Genomic DNA, 19,702 nt, shown 5'->3' on the forward strand with positions numbered 1-19,702 from the left:
GGGTAGAATCAGTACCAAATGCCTCCTCATCCAAACAAGTCATGGCTAGTGGGGAGCATGAGAAATGCTGGATGCCCCCCTGGGCTCTGGGCCCCCTACCCACACTACCCCCTGCTCAAATTCCCACTCTGGGCTGGAGCCTACACTCAGGAGACAGGGCCTCACTCAGCCTCCCACATAATCTGGGCAGCTGTACCTCTAGAACCCAGCTCTGGAGGCTTGGGCAGAGGGCACAGCTGTTGGGCATCTCTGAGGTGGACCTCAGCTGCCAGGGGTGTGGAGAAAGGCCATTGTGAGTCCTGCCGCTGACCCTGCTCAGTGGCACCCTGCCAGCTCCCGCTACTGCCCATGGGGGCGACTATTTTCCAGTGGGTCAGCGTGGTGGGGTGGCTCCTTGCGGGCTTGCTTAGGAGCTAGCTGGCTGTAGCCCGCAGACCCAGGGCTTCTACCCAGCAGGTTTGCCACCCCAAGAGGTCAGCATGAGTGATCGCCTGACCGTGCCCCACTCCCACCCTCCGCCCATCCCTTCCCCGCCACCGGCCCCCAAAACTTGCTGCTGCAGCTGAGCGGATGTCCTGAGCAGCCAGCTGAGCCCCCCACCCCTCCCACCCCAACCTTTTGTTGACCCCAGAGGCAGGGCAGGCAGACCAAGGGGCGGGGTGTGAGTATTAACAACTGGAAAAGTATGAAGCTCATTACTGCCAGTTCCCAGCTCTGAGAAAGGAGGCTGTGGCAGAGACTGGAGACAAGAGCAGGGGTAGACAGGGGCAGCGGCCCCGGGGGAGAGTTCCAGACTGTCAGAGAAACGAGGAGAGAGACAATCAGACACAGCAAGACAGAGCAAAAGGGAGACAGCGTTAGAGAGAAATTCCAAGTCAAAAATACACATCACTCACCCAGACACTCACCAGCGTACGGCCTCCTAAGGAAGGCTTCCAAGTTTAGACAGGAGGGCAGAGGTGGGAAAAGGGGCCAGACTCATGGTGGGAGGCAGGAACTCCTCTGGCAGAGGGCAAGTCAATGGCCCCCAGGGAAAGGCTCAGACAAACGACCCTGGCAGGAGCACCTAGATCCCGCATTTGCCTTCAAGGTGGCTAGAGGGGCCCCTCCCCAACTCCCCACCCCCACCCCCCAGCAGCTAGGATAATCTCAGCTGCTGGAAGCCACTGGACATTGCTTCAGCCCCATGACTCGGCCCTCTGGAACCCCCCTGCCCCTGCTCTCTTTGCTCTTGTTTCTCTGTCCCTCCAAAAAAAAAAAAAAAAAAAAAAGAAGAAGAAGAAGAAAGAAAAAGAAGGCTGAGCCTAGAGGAAGACAGGAGGAAGCTTGAGAGAAAAAAATCTACAACTGTGTGTGCATCTAGGGGTGCGCCTGACTGTACAGCCACAGTGTGCACATCTGGGGATGTCTGGACACAGCTGTTGGCGTGGACCTGTGACTGCATGGACCTGAGCCTTGTGAATGCCTTCTGTACCTGAGTCCCTGGGACCATGTGCAAATGAGTACACCTGTGTCTGGAGTTCACCGTCAATCAATTAACATTTACAGGGCACTTCCTGTGCTAGGCTCTGGGTGGGATCCAGAGCTCTTCGAGTGATTCTCCCAGGTCTCAAGGAGCTCACCATCAAGGAGGGGGGCGGGGGATGACAAGCCGATAGAGCCAGAGAGACGGAGAACATTATCATGAAAGCATGTTTTGCACCACTATGCAGGAAAGTCTTTTCACGGAGATGAATTTGATTTTCCTCAGAGTAGAGATTTTGTTGTACACAGAACCTTGGAGATCCACAGTATGAGTCCAGGAAAATACTTGTTGCTAAGTTGTGTATACATGTGTTGATGTGTAACTGCATTTGCATTTGACTGACAGTCACTGTCAAGGCAGGCGATGATGCCTGTGTGACTGGGCTCATGCTAGCACGTGTGTGCCTGTGAGTGACAGGGTCTTTTGTAATGTGCGACTGTGTGCAATTGCTCTGTGTTCATGCATGCGTTCGATAGTGACTTTTTCTGTGTGGGTGACAGCGACTCCTCCTTGCCCGTGTGTGACAGCATCTCCGTGTGACCCTGTGCGTGGGTATGTGCATGGATTGGTCTCCTCGCTCTTGGTCTCCCGTGGGTGTGTCCCACCCCTTTGAGCTCCCCGGTGCAGCGGCAGCCTGCTTCTTCCCTTGTCCCCATGTGGGTGTGTCCAGCAGCTCCTGTCCTTGAGTCTGCCTGGGTGTCCCTGGGTGTGCATGGATGTGGCTGTATGTGTTGGAATATCTCTGTCTGCATGTCACATTTGCTTCCCCTCCCTCATCGGGGACAACAGCCCCCTTCATCTCTTCCCCTTCCTGGGGCCAGAGCCAGCATTGAGGGGCAGGCTCCTATCCCACCAGCTTTCCTTCTGCGACCTCCACCCCTGTAAATGGTGGCCCTCTCCATTGGCCTTATCATCCCTGCCCCCCGCTGCAGGCCTTTCTTTCACACCGGACAAGGGAGGGCCCCAGGCACTGAAGGGGCACCAGAGACACGTTGCAAAGGGAGGGAAACAAGGGGGGGCACTCCACACAGGTCCCTTCCTCCCTCTCTTCCCCTACCGCACCAGCTTGCAACTCTCTGGATCATCTAGGGACCCTCACATACACTCCCTGCTACACACACACACACTCCCTCCCCTCCAAACCGCGTTTTTTGCAATTAGGAGTGTTGCAACCAGAGAGCCCTGCTCAATTGGGGAGGCGGGTGGAATGGTGGGGGGAGACGTCCCTCTCCCCCGGCCAGTGCAAGCCCACCCCCCACCCCACTTATACAACCCTCCGCAGCTGGAGGCGGCTTTGCAAAGGCCACTCGGCCTCGGCCTCAGCCTCCGAGGCTAGGGGTGGGGGGTGGGGGGGGCAGGCCTCCGGCGCACCGTAAACAAACCGCGGCGGGCGGGGGAGCTCCGGCGGCCGGCAGCGGGGCCGGGCCCGGGAGTGCGCAGCAGACGGGCCGGACAGAGGCCGGGCGGGCCCTCGAGGGGGAGGCCTGGACGCCATCTCTGCCGGCGAACCCCGGGGCCCACCGACCTCCTAGCAACACCTCCCTTTCCCAGGGCGTAAGTTGCGAGCTCTCGGACTGTGACAGGGTGACCGGGGAGCCGGGGAAAGCCGAGGCTGGCAGCGGGTACCCCCGGGCGCCCCCCAGTCCGCCAGGGAGCTGGACCTAGAGCCCCACGGCTTTGCATAATCAATCGCGAGGCATTTGCATATTAATGCCCCCTCGCTCCCTCCCCCTTACCTCGGCGTGGCGCGCTGGACAGGGCTGGGCAGCGACGCGGGGTCTCAGCGCCCCGTGCCCGGGGCGTCCATGGGGGGCCGGTGGGGCCCGGGCCGCCCGCCTCCAGCGCCCGGGTGTGAGTGCGAGTGAGCGCGGGGGGGGGCGGGGGGCGAGTGTGGCGGCCCCGCGGCTCCTCCGGCAGAGGCGGCGGCCGCTCTTGGCTCCTCCCTCCCCCGCCCCGCTCCGGCTGGGGCTCGGGCTCGGCGCGCCCGGCCGGCTCGCGGCTGCTCCCTGCAGGCCGCCTCGCCGCCGCCGCCGGCGGCCCCCGCCCCCCGCCCCCCGCCCCCCGCCGCGCCCCGGGACCCCTGCCAGCCGCCCGGCCGCCCCTCGGCCGCCGCTGCCCCCGCCCCGCTTGCGCTCGCCCGCCCCACTCCAGGCGCCGGCGGCAGGAGGGGTGCTCGGTGACATATTTTAAAAAGATAGCTTTGGCTTGCTGGAAGAATTGGAGGTTTTTGGTTTGCACCATGGGGATGGAGAAGGGAGTATCAACGGGCCGTCTGCGCCTTATAAGTCGGCGAGAAAGTCTAAATTCCAAACCCTAAGGAGCTTTAGCATTTGTTTCTGAGTTCGGGGCCCTTCTTCGCCAGTAACTCACTGTGTGACCTTGAGCAAATCACCACCGCTCTCGGGGACAGAGCTTCCTCAACCTTAAAACGTGAGGGTTGGGCAAGTGAGCTCTGGGGTCCTTTTTACCTCAATCATCCCACGTTCTTAATCCCGTTGGAAGGTTTACTCCCCTTACCTCCCTTCCCCTCTCATTTCTAACATTATTACCTGATCCACTGCCTCCTCTTTCAAATGTCACCCTCTTCCAATGTAGGCTTTCTAGTCACTCTCATCAGTTATTTCCTCAACAATCTGGTCCCTTTGGAGAGCTGGGGAGGGGTCAAATCTTGCTCCTACCTCCTCACCTCTCACTTTGCAGTGGTGATATTTCCTCCTGTGTTTGCCCCCACCAAAATCCAAATGGTACTGGGGCCAGTCTCTGGAGGAGGGCAGGCTGCATAAAAATGGATCTCCTTCCCCAAAGGAGAGGCCCTGCCAGCCCCACCCCCCATGTACACACACACACACACACACACACACACACACCTGCATTCATGGACATAAAACCATCTCAGTGACGCCAGAGCCCCTTTCATCTCGGGATCTCCCAGCGCCAGGCAGAACCCTAATTACCCCAGCACCCCCCTGGCCCCGCCGGTTCCCCCACTGTCATTAGCCCAGTTTTACCAGCGGGGGCCACAGCCTTTCCTTGGCTCCCAGGGCGGGGCCCTGTCTCCAAAGTCTGCTCTTGGGGTGGTGTGTGTGTGTGTGTGTCTGTGTTAAGGGGAACTGCTCTACCAATTGCCTGGTTTATACTGGGCAGAATCCCTTGCTATGTGTGGAGTTCTAAGTCTGTCTGAGTAGGGCTGCCCTTGCTCATGTCCCTCTCCAGCTCTTGGATCCTCATCTCTGTTGGAGACATTTCTCTTGGGATGGGGGTGGGGTGGGTGGAGCACCATTGGGGTCTGCAAGGCACAGGGGAGGGGAAGGGCTCTCTTGGGACCCCCTGGGAATCATGGGGATAACAAGGGTGGCTGGGATGAAATCTGCAGGCTGCAGAGTGGGTGGTGATGAGGGGTATGCAATGGGAGAAGGGAGCCTGCAGTGCTCAATGGCAGCTGCACTGGGGATTTGAGTCTACTGTGTGCAGAGTCAGCATGCAGTCCGTGAACCTGTGGGTTCAGCCTGGGCTTGCAGTGGACATGCAACAGCGGCAGTGTGGGGCAGAAGGCTGCATTGTGGAGAGTCAGGGCAGTGTGCAGTGCGAGGTGCACTGAGGCTGGCTGTCTGCCAGTTAATGCTATGTCTCAGTGATCACGTTTGTCTGATACCCCCGGGGGAGCAAGGCTGTGATGTGCACTGCTTAGGGTGCGTGCTCTACCCTGGATAGGAATAGTCTCTTGAGATTGCACTGCCCAGGGAATTGAGCTAGAAGCCCCATGCATGGGATACCTTTATGAGATGAGCTACATTTATACTCTGCATCCATCAGGCAGAACCAGGAGGCCATGGGATCTAGCACTAATCTGGATCAGGACAGGGTGATGCAGTCCAGAGGGGGAACACAAAGGTGCTATGGGTTTGTCTCCCTTCTACTTCAGCTTCCTCCACGTTTGTTTCTCTGACAAAAGGCCCTAAAGATATCTGGTGAGGGAGACTTTTTGAAATCCTAGACCCAAAGCCACAGAAAATGAAGTGCCTCCTGATCTACCTCCCCCCCACCCCCAGGGGCAGAGTGGGGCACCTGGAACTCAAAAATAAGAGTTTACCACTCCCATCTTCTCCTTACCTCTCTGCCTTGGCTCCCAATATGGGCTAGTAACAGACCTGGGCAAGGGCAAAGTGAAGGGCACACAGCCTCTAAAGCAGGCATACAGCCAGATGCTGGGATCCAGCCCAGGTCTGGGCTTATAGCCCCTGCCTGGTGTTGCATCAGCCCCCTTTCTGCCCCACTCATCCTGCCTACCCCCATTTCTTGACACTTCTAGCTCCTCTCAGAGTCATTTCAGCCCCAGCTTCTGTTGTGTCCTTGCCAGGAAACCCCCACTCAGGCTGTCTCCTCCCATCCCCCCCCACCTCTGCTTCAGGGCTGAATCCCTGGGGAGGGGGGGGAGGGCACAAGTGAGGATGGTTAGATACCCTCCAAGGGGATCTGCCTGATGGTCCCCTCCCTCTCAGATTTTGGTTGCTAAGGAGGCAGCAGGAACAGCCTGTTCTCTGGGCTCCCATCGGAGCAGCTATGCCTGGGCCCCGCCCTCTCTCCCTTCCTCCTTCCTTCCTTCCTTCCCAGACTGTTGCTAGGAAGCACCCCAAGATTTCTCAGGGTCCCACCCCTAGAAACCAGGGGATCCAGATATCTTTCTGAAGAGCTTCCCCCAAAACCTGGAAGCCAAGACCCCACACAGCATCCTCCACCCCTGCCAAGAAGCCACAAACAGTTGTGGGGGGGGGGGTGGAAACAGGGGACAGACCCTTTCCCAGCCTGCCCTGGAATTACCTGGAGACCTGGGCCTCAGTAATCCCACCTCTCCCCAATCTGGAGCTCCTAGGCTCTGGGTGATGTCAGCAAGTGGTGAAGTACCCAGCAGATACCCCCTGACTCTGCAGACACAGCCCCATTTATTGAGGAGTTCTGGAAAGACAGCAGGGGAAACCAGCTAAGAAAAGCTAAACCTCAGGTGTTTCTCCCCCTCAGTGATCTTTCAATCAAGAAAGATAGTGAAAATGGAGAAAAGAAAGGGGGGACAGCTTATGGGAGTTGGGGATCAGTTGGCTGGCAGACAAGAGACTGGGAAATTCACCAATGAAAGACCTGCTGAAGGTAAATGGGCCACTTAATGTCCCCCTCCCAATCATCTTTGTCCTATCAGGTGCCCTGGGTATGGGTCATAAAGCAGAGGGCCAGGGAAGGGACTCAGGCCTGACTGAACCTTGCTCTTGGTAACTGAGGGATGAAGTGGAAAAAGAAGCTGACACCTTCTCCAGGTTGCCTTTCAGGGGTTCTTCTACTTTTATTCATTCTTTTGATACCTTTTTTTTTTTTTAAGCATTTAATATGTGCCAGATATTGGACCCCCTAAATTTTCCAGCTTTTGGTTTCACACTTTTTTTCTTCAAAGATTTTATTTATTTATTTCACAGACAGAGATCACAAGTAGGCAGAGAGGCAGGCAGAGAGAGAGAGCGGGAAGCAGGCTCCCAGCGGAGCAGAGAGCCCGATGTGGGGCTTGAGCTGAAGGCAGAGGCTCAACTCACTGAGCCACCCAGGTGTCCCTGGTTTCACACTCTTGCATAGAGCCTCCTCATCCTGCCTTTACCAGGAGAGAGGGGAGGAGGGTAGGGGCAGAGTGTCCTTTACCATAGAGTTTGAGCCTTCCCAGAATGCAGCCCTCCCCCCTCCAATGAAAGGAGATGGGACAAGCTGGTATGGAGGCCAAGAGTGTAGAGTGGTTCTCAGGGCCTGGAAGGAGGAGTGGTGCAAAGGAAATGACAGGCTGGCTTCCTTTCCCTGCCACTGTCCAGGCCTGGGGATCACAGGACAGTCTCTTCTCTGAGCTGAGTGTGAAGACGGAAGACATCCTTCAGGGAGTTGGAGAGGAAACTACTCCAATGGTTAGTTCAAATATGCCTTTCATTGTCCTGGCTGGCTTCTCTCTGGACCTCTGTGGGGCAGTGGGAAGACAGACATGGGGAACTGTGGGGGATCCAGGAACCGTCCTGAGGTGGGTCCACATCGTAGGCTTCTCCCCTCCCCTCCCCCTCTCCCCCAGAGAGATAGAAAGTGGGGATTTTGATGTGGGACTGCTCGGGGAAGGGGACTGGTTTGGAACCAGCTGGATATGAGTGTGTGAGAACAAGTCTTTCTCCATGCACCTGCTGCCAATTAACTCCCCAGAGTGGGGGGACCCAGGCAAGCATCCAAAGAAAATTTTCCAGCTAGGGGAGGGGAATGACTCAGTTTCCCTGTGTAGCGAAGGGATGCTGAAACCCTTTGTGCCTTGTACGCTTACCAAGCATTTCAGTGTTTCTGGGTCTAGACTCGTGCCACTTTTCCTTACACCTTTTTCTAGCCCTGATAAGGAATGTACCCATCCCTTTGGGTACCAAAAAGCCCTATTCCCCACAGCCCCTTACCCAGCCCCAAGCCCCCCGGTGGCCTACCAGCTTCTTTCCTGCCACTGCTCCAATGTTGCCATGTCATTCCTCCTGGGTGTCTTCCATCTGCCCCACTTTTCCAGGCAGACCCTTTCCCCTGCCAGACCAGCCAACAAGATGAAGAGGTTGGGGCTTGGAACTAAGGGAGCAGAGGTGGAAGCTTAGTCTTTATCAGTGCTGAGGGGGAAGAAATGGACAGCAAAGAAAGTGGGGTAAGAAGGGCATTTGAGAGGGATGGTTTCCTTTCTATCCAGAGGGTATGCTGGTACCTCTTCTCTTACCCACAGGAGGATTTTCAGAGATCCCCATCCTTGGGGACAGAGGACCCAGCCAAGGAGCCAGTGGGTCCTGGGAAGCTAACATGGTGTGGAGGGAAGAGGTCGTGTATGGAAGGGCTGTCTCTGATATTGATAGACCAGAAAGGCAGGACAGTCAAAGTAGAGAAATTGAAGATGGCCCATGTCCAGAGCTAAGGGAGTCCTCATAGTCCCTTAGGAGTCCAGTCCTTGGGGGAACCCTGCCAAGCCTAGAAAGGGAGCTGCTGGTAAGAGGTGGGGGGACAGGGAAGGCAGATGGCCTGACTACAAACGCCGCCTCCCTGCCACTGTGAAGTGGGAAGGAGGTACCCCTCCATCCCCCAGAGATCTGCCAGGCTTTCTGCCAGAGAGGGATGGTTTAAGCTCAGAATATCACTATCCTCAGGGCCCAGATATTCCCACAAATGTACCAACACCCACTAACTCAGTCAGGAGCAGTCCCAAAGTTGACAACTTCTCTCTAAGAGGGACAGTTTGGGCTATGAGGGATGGGAAAGGAGCTATAGGACCCAGGGAGGGCTCAAAGGAGGGGATGCTGGGGTGCTGTCACCAGAAAGGAATGGGTGGAGGGAGCAGGCAAAGGCCAAGTTGGGGCCTGGGAGAAGGGAGGCCAGGTACATGTGAGGCTGCAGAAGAACAGGGTTTGTGGTTGTGTCAAGGGCGAGTGAGTGTGGGGTTTGTGGTTGTCTCAAGTATAGCTGGGGGCAGGTTGGAAGTTAAGTGTGAGGAGTTTGGGTTCTCCCTCCTTCCTGTTTGGAAGTTTGGCAGCTGTTTTGCAGAAATACTATTTCCCAGTGGTGTCACTTAGGTAGGCACAAAGGGGAGCAGAATGGAGGCAGTGTGGATGGGTGCATGGGGAAGGAGAAGCCATAGGCAGTAATGACCTCAGCGGGCTGTGATCTGGTCCTCCTTCAGCTGCACTCTACCCCTGAGAATAGGGGTCCTTGTCTCCCTGTTGTGATTTTGCTCCCATACCCAGAATCCTGTTATTCTCTGCCCCAAGGGCCAACAAGTTTGCTTCTAGAGTCTGAGTGCGCTGTGCTTCCAGATTCATCCCCCTGACGACTGATTTTGCAAAAGTGTGGCCAAAGAATGGTTGCTGGAGAATAGGGATGGGACTCGGCCTCAAGGACTGGGATATCAGCCTTAGGGTATGGGATGGGGGAGCTGAAAGTAGAGGGTGACAGAATGCTGGTTGTGGCCTCCATGTTTACTCTTGTCCTTGGTTATAAATGTTAGGGACGATCTGTCCCCAGGACAGGGCAGGGATAAGGGCCATATATAGAGAAGGCTCAGACACTGGAGCCAGAGGTGAATAGCATGCGTTTCTGAGCTTCTCACTGAAGGGGGAAAAGAAGGCTAATGTCTAAAGCCCTGAATATAATTATGCATGATTTTGTTCCCTAGGATAAGCAAGACATTGTATTGTTTTTAATAAACTTAAAAAAAAAGGGGTAGTTTTAGACTTATAGGAAAAGATTTGAACATAGTAGGGGCTCCATACATGCCATAGCCAATTTCTCCTTTTATTAGCCTCTTACATTAGTATGGTATTTTTTTTTTAAGATTTTATTTATTTATTTGACAGACAGAGATCCCAAGTAGGCAGAGAGGCAGGCAGAGAGAGGAGGAAGCAGGCTTCCCGCTGAGCAGAGAGCCTGATGTGGGGCTCGATCCCAGGACCCTGGGATCATGACCTGAGCCGAAAGCAGAGGCTTTAACCCACTGAGCCACCCAGGCGCCCCTTGATATGTCACTATTAACTAATGTCTATGCTTTACTCACAGTCCTTAAGTTTTCACCCAGTGTTCTTCTGTTCCAGGATGACATCCAGGATGCCAGCTTATATTTAATAATTATGTCTCCTTAAGCCCTCTTGGCTATGACAATTTCTTAGATTCCCCTTATTTTTGATAACCTTAACCTCAGTTTCCTCTTTACTTCTCCCCATATTCAAGCAGTATGCAGGGCCAGGAGATTCTGGGAGGACTGCCTAATTTGGGGGTTAAATGGTGATGTGTGTACAACTGATCAAGCCCCAGTGTCATCTCTGCAATACAGGTGTGGAAATAAGGATTCTGGTACACCCAGGGGTGTAAGAGCAACCCCCCCCCCAAAAAAAACAGTCTAGAAAGAGTAAGAAGTATTGCTGAACGAACGCCACACCCAGGCTGTGCATAGTAAGTAGATTGTAAAGGAAGGGGGTCAGAATATCATTTAAATGCCTGGTCAGTAGTGACGTCTTTGGGCGACGCTTGCTTGAGAACGGTCTTTCAAGAGCTCTCCGCTCCCTCCGCCCCCTGAGTCTCTGATGCTTCAGTTTATACATGTCCTTCTCTAAAGCAGAAAAACAATGTGGGCGGGATACCTTAGTCCCTTAGCGCCCTCGCTAGCCCCGTCCAAGGAACTACAATTCCCAGAAGACATCGCGGAGCGACCTATCTCTTGCTGCATTATTATTGGCTCGTGATTTTTACTCCCAGCCAATAGAAGTTAAGCTCTTTGAAAAGTGCCAAGATGGCGATACCTAGGCTCTAGACCTATCTTGTACGGTAGGCTTTGAAATTGGGGAGGTGGTGGATGAAAAGGAAATAGGGGATTATACTTTCAAGGTTGGGGTAGGTGGAAGAACTAGAGAAAAAACTCTCGATTTGGGGTGGTATGGTCTGAGGACGCAGCCAGAGCTAAGGGCGTAATTAGACAATCGGAATGGGCTTAACCCCTTGCCATCCTCTGTCTTCACTCTTTAAGCCCCTTGGACACCCTTTTCTTAGTGCTCCAGTTGAAGGAAGGATGATTCAGGAGGAAGGAACCTGACAGAATTTCTTTCTTATCCTCTTTCCCATTTTTTCTTTCTAATTACTCTACCTCCCTTAAATCCTCCTATATCCGTTTGATTCAGCTCGGCCCTCCCCAGTTCTTTAATTCAGAATCCCCTCTCTCCTTCTCTTAGCTCAGTTTCTTCCAACGCAGAGCTGACTGCCACCGGCCCCTTCTCAGCGTGAAATCATGAAGGTAGTGAACTTGAAGCAAGCCATTTTGCAAGCCTGGAAGGAGCGATGGAGTGACTACCAGTGGGCAATCAACATGAAGAAATTCTTTCCTAAAGGAGCCACCTGGGACATTCTCAACCTAGCAGGTCTCAACTGAAGTAGGAAGGAAGGCTGGGAGGGCTAAACCCAGAAAAGCTGTAACCACTCAGTCTTGCTTTGTTATTCCCTTTGCAGAAGCACTACTGGAGCAGGCCATGATTGGACCCTCCCCCAATCCTCTCATCCTGTCCTACCTGAAGTATGCCATTAGTTCCCAGGTAAACTGCCCCATCTATTCCAGAGAGTGAGGATTTCAAGGTAAAAGACTTGGAGTACACTTGTCAGCTTACACTTTCTAGGTGAATTTGTTTGAACACATCACTTCTCTGAGCTTCAGTTGTCTTGTGAAAATAATAATATTTCATTGGTTGTGATGAATGTTACATTAACTTAAATATTCATGAACGTGTCAGTGGTGTAGGCCCTGGGGATATATACATTAACTTAAATATTCATGAACGTGTCAGTGGTGTAGGCCCTTGGAGAACAAGACCTGATCCCAGTCCACAAGGAATTTAGTGGGGAAAAACAGACATGAAAATAAGCAATCAGTCACAGGATGGGCTTATGATGTAGGGTAGGACAGTATTAGGAGAGTATGTGAGAGAGGCATGGAATTCAGTGAGCAATCAGGGAAGGCTTTCTGGAGAAAGTGTTGTTTAAACTAAGAACTTATGGTTAATAGGAATTAGCCAAGCAGATTGGTGAAAAGCAGAAAGAAAAGCTTATGTAAAGTCTGGGAGGCAAAAATCGCATGTTGTTTAGGAACCGAAAATTTGTCTGGCTAGAGCAGTAGTTTTGGTCTCAGCATCCTTTTATGCTCTTAAAAACTATTGAGACTCCCACAAAGCTTTTGTTTATATGTATTTCATGTATCCATATTTACTATTTTAGAAATGAAAACTGAGAAATTTAAAAAATATTTATGAACTTACTTAAAAGTAACAAAAGCAAAGTCTATTAAATAAAGCCTGTTATATTACATGTTAATATAAATAGCCTTTTAGTGAAAACCATATTTTCCAAAACAAAAAAGCTAGTGAGGAAAGTAGCATCGTTTTACGTTTTTGCTAATCTCTTTAATGGTTTAATAGAAGACAGCTGAATTCTCCTATCACTTCTGCATTCAATTGTTGCAGTAGGTTATTTTGGCTAAATTGTATGAAGAAAAATCTGTCCTCAGATATCAGATATTTAGTTTGAAAAGGGCAGTTTTTGTTTTTTTTTTTAAGATTTTATTTATTTATTTGACTGACAGAGATCACAAGCAGGCAGAGAGGCAGGCAGAGAGAGAGGAAGGGAAGCAGGCTCCCTGTTGAGCAGAGAGCCGGATGCGGGGCTTAATCCCAGGACCTTGAGATCATGACCTGAGCTGAAGGCAGAGGCTTTAACCCAGTGAGCCACCCAGGTGCCCCAGGGGCAGAGAATGTTAATAAGCTTTTCAAAATAAATGGATATTCGTTGACACACTAAATTCAACAGGTGATGTGAAACCATATCAATGAACTTAAAAAAATTAATTAATTGATTTTTAAGTAAGCTCTACATCCAACATGGGGCTTGAACTCACGACCCTGAGATCAGGAGTCACCAGGCTCCACTCAATGAACTTCTTATACTCTGTTACATTAAAATCCATTGGTCTCTTTCTTGCACCTTGAACAGATCTTTTACTTATGTGTAATTTTATAATGTCATGAATTGGTCATGTGGAACATATCTGTTACTGAGTAACACAGATATTCCAATTGTTGACGCATTTAATTATATGATTCACATGTCATGGAGCCTCTGGGACATTCCACATACTGTTGTGGGAGAATGAGAGTAGAAAAGGCAAACGAGGGATGCCTGGGTGGCCTAATTGGTTAAGCCACTGTCTTTGGCTCAGGTCATGATCCCAGGGTCCTGGGATCGAGTCCCACATTGGGCTTCTTGCTCGGCAGGGAGCCTGCTTCTCTCTCCACCTCTGCCTGATGCTCTGCCTACTTGTGGGCTCACTTGCCCTCTCTCTCTATGACAAATAAATTAAAATAATAATAATAATAATTTATTTATTTAAGATTTTATTTATTTATTTGACAGAGAAAGAGAGATCACAAGTAGACAGAGAGGCAGGCAGAGAGAGGGGGAAGCAGGCTCCCTGCTGAGCAGAGAGCCTGATGCAGGGCTTGATCCCAGGACCCTCAGACCATGACCTGAGCCAAAGGCAGAGGCTTAACCCACTGAGCCACCCAGGCACCCCACATCTTAGCAGTATTTAAAAAATAGTTTTAACTTCATAGATTCCAGGGGTTCCTGGACCATATTTTAAGAACTGCTGGGCTAGCACTTCAAGAAGGAGACTGGTTTATAGAGAGATAGGGAGGCTTGTGGGTGATAAAGGACCTATGGGTGATGCTATAGAGTTTGGACTTTATCCTAGGGTGACGAGTAATCATTTAAAGAGTTGTAAGTGGAGGAATGGTGTGGTAGCATTTGTGTGTGTGTATGTGTGTGTGTATAGCTGTTTAACATGTAACAAAAATGCAGAGGCGCCTGGGTGGCTCAGTGGGCTAAAGCCTCTGCCTTCAGCTCAGGTCATGATCCCGGGGTCCTGGGATTGAGCCTTGCATCGGGCTCTCTGCTCAGCGGGGAGCCTGCTTCCTCCTCTCTCTCTCTGCCTGCCTCTCTGCCTACTTGTGATCTCTGTCTGTCAAATAAATAAATAAAATCTTAAAAAAAAAAATGCAGATCTTAAGACGAATTCACTGAGTTTTAGCAATTGTATATACCCATGTCACTAACATTCAAAATAAGATACAGAACATTTCTGTTTTCCCAGAAAGTTCTTTTCTATCCCATCCTCCTACAACCACTAAATGTTTTCTGTCACTGTAGATTAGTCTTGTTTATATTTGGAACTCACTGAAATGGAACTGTATAGCAAACACTCTATACTCTGTCTTCTTTTGTTTTCCATAAATGTCTTTGAGGGGCACCTGGGTGGCGCAGTCGGTTGGGCATCTGACTCTTGGTTTTGGCCCAGGTCATGGTCTCAGGGTTGTGAGATGGAGCCCCGCGTCAGGCTCTCTGTTCAGTGCAGAGTCTGCTTGGGACCATCTCTCTTTCAGCCCCTCCCCTCTGTGCTTTCATTCTCTCTCGCTCAAATAAATAAATAAATAAATACGTCTTAAAAAAAATTTTTTTTTAAGATTTCGTTTATGTATTTGACAGAGAGATCACGAGTAGGCAGAGAGGCAGGCAGAGAGGGAGGGGAGGAAGCAGGTTCCCCGCTGAACAGAGAGCCCGATGTGGGGCCCGATCCCAGGATCCTGAGATCATGACCTGAGCTGAAGGCAGTGACTTAAACGCCTGAGCCACCCAGGCGTCCCAAAAAATAAACGTTTTATCTGTGTGGCTGTGCATGTCATCAGTTCATTCTTTTTAGATTGCTGAGTAGTAACCCTCAGGCAGCATGTAGTTCTTGTACTTCCTTTTTCCTCTTAGCTTATGTATGCTTTCCATGTGAGCACATACTCATCTACATTATTCTTTTACTGCTGCATAATGTTTTGTGTGTACTGTAATACAGGTTTTTAATTTTTTACTGTTATACTCATTGTTTCATTGAACTTTCTTTTTTTAAAAAATATTTTATTTATTTATTTGAGAGAGGGGGAGAGAGAGAGCATGAGCGAGGGTAGGGAGGGGCAGAGGGACAGACTTCCTGCTTGAGCGGGGATTCCTGATTTGGAATTCAGTCCCAGGACCCTGAGAACATGACCTGGCCCAAATTAGACATTTAACTGACCTAATCACCCAGGCACCCCTCATTGAACATTCTTATACTTACTTGTCTACACTTCTGGGACTGTTTCCCTAGGATAGATATCTAGAAATGGAATTGCTAGTTTAAAGAATTCCCACATATTCAGGGTGCCTGGGTGGCTCAGTCAGTTAAGCATCTGATTCAGTTTTGGCCCACGTCATGATCTCAGGTTTGTGAGATTGTGCCCTGAGTCAGGCTCCATGCTGGGTGTGGAGCCTGCTTAAGATTCTCTCTCCTTCTCCCTCTGCCCTTCCCTCCTCCCTTCTTCCTTCTCTAAAAAGAAAGGAAGGAAGGAAGGAAAAGAAAAAAAATCCCCCATATTCAATTATAGTACATCCTGCAATTTGCCCTCTAGGAAGGATGGTATTAGTTTATACCCCATCCATAGTGGGTTTTTTTTTGTTTTTTTAAAGATTTTATTTATTTATTTGACACACCGAGAGAGAGCACAAGTAGGCAGAGAGGCAGGCAGAGGGAGAGAGAGAAACAGGCTCACCATCGAGCAGGGAGCCCGATGCAGAACTCGATCCCAGGACTCTGGGATCATGACCTGAGCCAAAGGCAGACACTTAACCGACTGAGCCACCCAGGCATCCCCCGTCCATAGTGTTTGACAGTGTTTCTCAACACCTTTCTAATGTTGGATAGAATTTTTTAAAATTCCTTTCCAGAAAGCAAAAAATTACATCACATTATAATTTGTATTTCCATAACTGTGAAGTTGAGCATTTTTTTAATATGTTTATTGGCTCTCTGTATATCTCTGGGAATGGCTTACACATATCAGTTGCCCATTTTTCTTTCTTTTTTTTTTTATTGTAAAAGCTTTATTGAGATATAAATCACATACTATACAATTTACCCATTTAAAGTATACAATTTACTGATTTGTAGTATTTTCAGAGTTATGCAACTACTACCATAGGCAATTGAGAACATTTTTATCACCCCAAGAAGAATTCTTACTGACTTTTAAGTGTCTTAATATAATTGATCTTGTAATCCTTATCTGTGAAATTTTCTATCACTTTTTTTTTAACTTTTTGGTTTTCATTTTTTTTTTTGTTTTTAAAAAGATTTAATTCATTTGACAGAGAGAGAGAGAGAGAGAGCGAGAGCGCACACACGCAAGCAGGGGAAGTGGCAGGCAGAGGGAGAGGGAGAAGCAGACTCCCTGCTGAGCCTGACACTCAGGGTTGGATCCCAGGACCCTGTGATCATGACCTGAGCCAAAGGCAGACGCTTAACCTACTGAGCCACCTAGGCACACCTGCTTTTACTTTCTTAGCAGGCAGAAATTTTTAATATTTTTGTTGTAACAGTTTTAACAGTTTTAACCATTTTGCCTATATGGCTTTCTCTTGCTTAAAGGCTTCCCTGCTCCAAGGATCAAAATATGTTCTTCTCCTATTTCTGCCAACACTTCACTTTTATTTTGTGTATTTATTTTGTTTGATCCACTTAGAATTTATTGTGGTGTGAGGAAGAGATCCAAATTTATTTATTTCTCCAAACAGATGGACAGTTGGCTCAACTGCCTTTATTGAATAGGCCATTCATCCATATCCTAAATTCTCTTACAGACAAAGGTCTATTTCTTGATATTTTAGTTTAGTTCATTGATATATTTGTCTCTGCTTGCACTAGTACTTTATTGTTTTATTACTAAACCTTTACAGTATGTTTGATGTCTGGTTAGGTAAGTCTTTGCTTAGTTGTTTTATTTTTCAAAAATGTCTTGACTGTTTTCACACATTTTCCAAATTTTAAAATCAACTTGTTAAATTATTTTTTAAAAATCCAATTGTATTTTTTTTAAGATCACTTATTTATTTACTTATTTGACAGAGATCACAAGTAGGCAGAGAAGCAGGCAGAGGGAGAGGAAGGGAAGCAGGCTCCCTGCTGAGCAGAGAGCTTGATTCGGGGCTCGATCCCAGGACTCTGGGACCGTGACCTGAGCTGAAGGCAGAGGCTTTAACCCACTGAGCCACCCAGGCGCCCCTCCAATTGTATTTTGATGGAGATTTCCTTGACTCTATGGATTTGGGGAATTTGGGATTAATTTTAGAAAGATCACTTTGGTGATCACTCTGGTGGTAGTTTTAAGAACGAGTTGGAGAGGGGCTCGTGGGCTCCTGGGATCAAGCTCTGCATCAGGCTCTTTGCTCTGTGGGGAGCCTGCTTCCTCCTCTTTCTCTCTGCCTGCCTCTTCACCTACTTGTGATCTCTGTCTGTCAAATAAATAAAATCTTAAAAAAAAAAAAGATTCTTTATAAAGAAATAAAAAAAAGTAATGAGTTGGAGGTGAGACAGAAGGTAGGGAGACCATTTCACCAGGCATATGTATATTTTTTATTTTTTGCTGCACTTACTATTTTTTTTAAGATTTTATTTATTATTTATTTGACAGACAGAGATCGCAAGTAGGCAGAGAGGCAGGCAGAGAGAGGGGGGAAGCAGGCTCCCTGCCGAGCAGAGAGCCCGATGCGGGGCTCCATCCCAGGACCCTGAGATCATGACCTGAGCCGAACGCAGAGGCTTAACCCACTGAGCCACCCAGACGCCCCAGCATATGTATATTTTTTAAGTTTATTTATTTGTTTAAGTCATCTCTACACCATCCTGGGGCTCAGACTCATGACTCTGAGATGAAGAGTCACATGCTCTTCTACTGAGCCAGCCTCGAACCCCAGGCTTTTTTTTCCCTTCTTTTTTTGCCAAGGATTAGATAGTAAATACTTTCCACTTTGCAGGCCATGTGGTTTCTGTCACTATTATTCTGTCATTATAGTTTGAAAGCAGATATAGATAGTATATAAGTAAATGGACATGCCTGTGTTCTGATGAAACTTTATTATTATTTTTAAAGATTTTATTTATTTGAGAGATTGAAAGTAAGTGAGAGAAAGAGAGAGAGAGAGAGAGAGAAGCAGGGGGAGGGGAAGAAGGAGGGGAGAAGCAGACTGCTCACTAAGCAAGGAGTCCAACATGGGCCTCAGTCCTAGGACCAGAATCATGACCTGAGTGGAAGGCAGATGCTTGACGGACTGAGCCACCCAGGCATCCCCTGATGAAACTTTATTTACAAAAAAGATAATGGGTCCAGTTTGGCTTGTGAGCCATGGTTTTCCAATCCCTGATTTAGGCTGTTGCAGTAATTCAGGTAAAAGATGATATTAGCACAAGCACAGGAAGTGGCAGCAAAGAAGAAGATAAATTCAAGAACCATCCAGGAGGTGGCAAACGAGAGGGTTTGGTGATGAGGGGCATGAGAGAGAGGATGAGATCATGGCTGATGGGATCATAAGGACACAATAGAAGAGTAGGGCCATTGTTAGAGTTGGGGTACAGCTGATGGGTGGAGAGGACATTGATTTTGGCTGTTTTTTTTTTTTTTTTTTTTTTTTTTTTTAAGATTTATTTATGTATTTGAGAGAGTGAGCAAGCATGGTGGGGAGGAGCAGAGAGAGAGAGGGAGAGAAAGTTCCAAACTGACTCCACACTCAGCGTGGAGCCTGACATAGGGCTGAGATCATGATCTGAGCTGAAACCAAGAGTCAGACACTCAACCAGCTGCACCACTCAGGTGCCCCTGGCCTTTTTTTTTTTCTTTTAAATAGTGTTCTTTTTTTTTTAAACATGTAGTTTTAAAGATTTATTTATTTTAGAGAGAGAGCTAGAACACGAGCAGGGGGAGGGGCAGAGGGAGAAGTAGAGAGAATCTCAAGCAGACTCCCAGCTGAGCATGGAGCCCAGTGAGGGCCAAGTCCCATGGCCGTGAGATCATGATCTGAACTGAAATCAAGAGTCGGACACACAACCAACTGAGCCACCCAGGTGCCCCTGATTTTGGCCTTATTAAATAAGGTGCCTGTGTGAGCTACCAAAGAGAAGACACTTGGTAGGTAGTTGAACATACATATCCGGAACTTAGAAGAAGAGGCCTAGACTGGCATTGTTAATTTCAGAGTTGTCAACTGCAGATGGTGATTGAAGCTGTGGGCGTGGACGAGAGTCCCCAGAGAGGGTGGGGAGTGAGCAAAAAAAAAAAAAAAGACCCAAACCAAATCCCCGAGGAACCAGTCACATGCAGGGAAAGGATTCCTCATACAGGTCTGCAAAGAAGAGGGCATTCAGGTGGGAAGAAGAGTAAGAGAGAGTGGTATCGAGGGTAGCCAAGGGAGGAGAGGACTGTGAAGAAGGCGGAAGTGTTCCCTGGTGTTGGGTGCTGCGGAGAGGTCCATGAGATCGGAACTGAGAAGTACCAGTGGGGCTTAACAAGCAGTTTGTTGATGAGCTTCCTGAGGAGATGCCTGCAGAGGTAGGGACACAAGTGACTGGAGTGGGCAGAGTTGTGAACAGAAGGCAAGAAGATAGAGACCAGTGCTCAGAATGCATGTCTCTGAGAGCAGCAGAGAGAGCGTGGTGGTTAATTGGAAGTGGAGGGCGGGGGTGTCTTGCGGGAAGTTCTTTAAAAG

At 49.3% G+C, this 19,702-nt stretch overlaps 2 protein-coding genes across 13 annotated transcripts in view; one reads left to right on the forward strand and one right to left on the reverse strand.

The window, feature by feature from the left end:
• THRA (thyroid hormone receptor alpha) overlaps positions 1-3,482 on the reverse strand; it is a 24,557-nt gene extending 21,075 nt beyond the window's left edge. For both annotated transcript variants that reach the window (XM_045070254.1, XM_045070253.1), the window contains exon 1: positions 3,262-3,482. The gene's annotated coding sequence lies outside the window, so the exon portion shown is untranslated. The remainder of the gene's footprint in view (positions 1-3,261) is intronic.
• The window catches only part of MED24 (mediator complex subunit 24), a 33,341-nt gene continuing 16,562 nt past the window's right edge, over positions 2,924-19,702 (forward strand). For 6 of the 11 annotated variants that reach the window (XM_004764620.3, XM_013062540.2, XM_004764622.3 and 3 more), the window contains exons 1-3: positions 10,722-10,870; positions 11,272-11,457; positions 11,546-11,628. In XM_004764620.3, the coding sequence (XP_004764677.1) occupies positions 11,328-11,457; positions 11,546-11,628 (213 nt within the window). In that variant the 5' untranslated portion in view covers positions 10,722-10,870; positions 11,272-11,327. The other 5 variants (XM_045070250.1, XM_045070249.1, XM_045070251.1 and 2 more) reach the window with 5 other exon arrangements.

This window comes from Mustela putorius, unplaced genomic scaffold (assembly GCF_011764305.1).
Source record: "Mustela putorius furo isolate JIRA1106 unplaced genomic scaffold, ASM1176430v1.1 tig00003962_pilon_pilon_pilon, whole genome shotgun sequence".
Classification (NCBI taxonomy): Eukaryota; Metazoa; Chordata; class Mammalia; order Carnivora; family Mustelidae; genus Mustela; species Mustela putorius.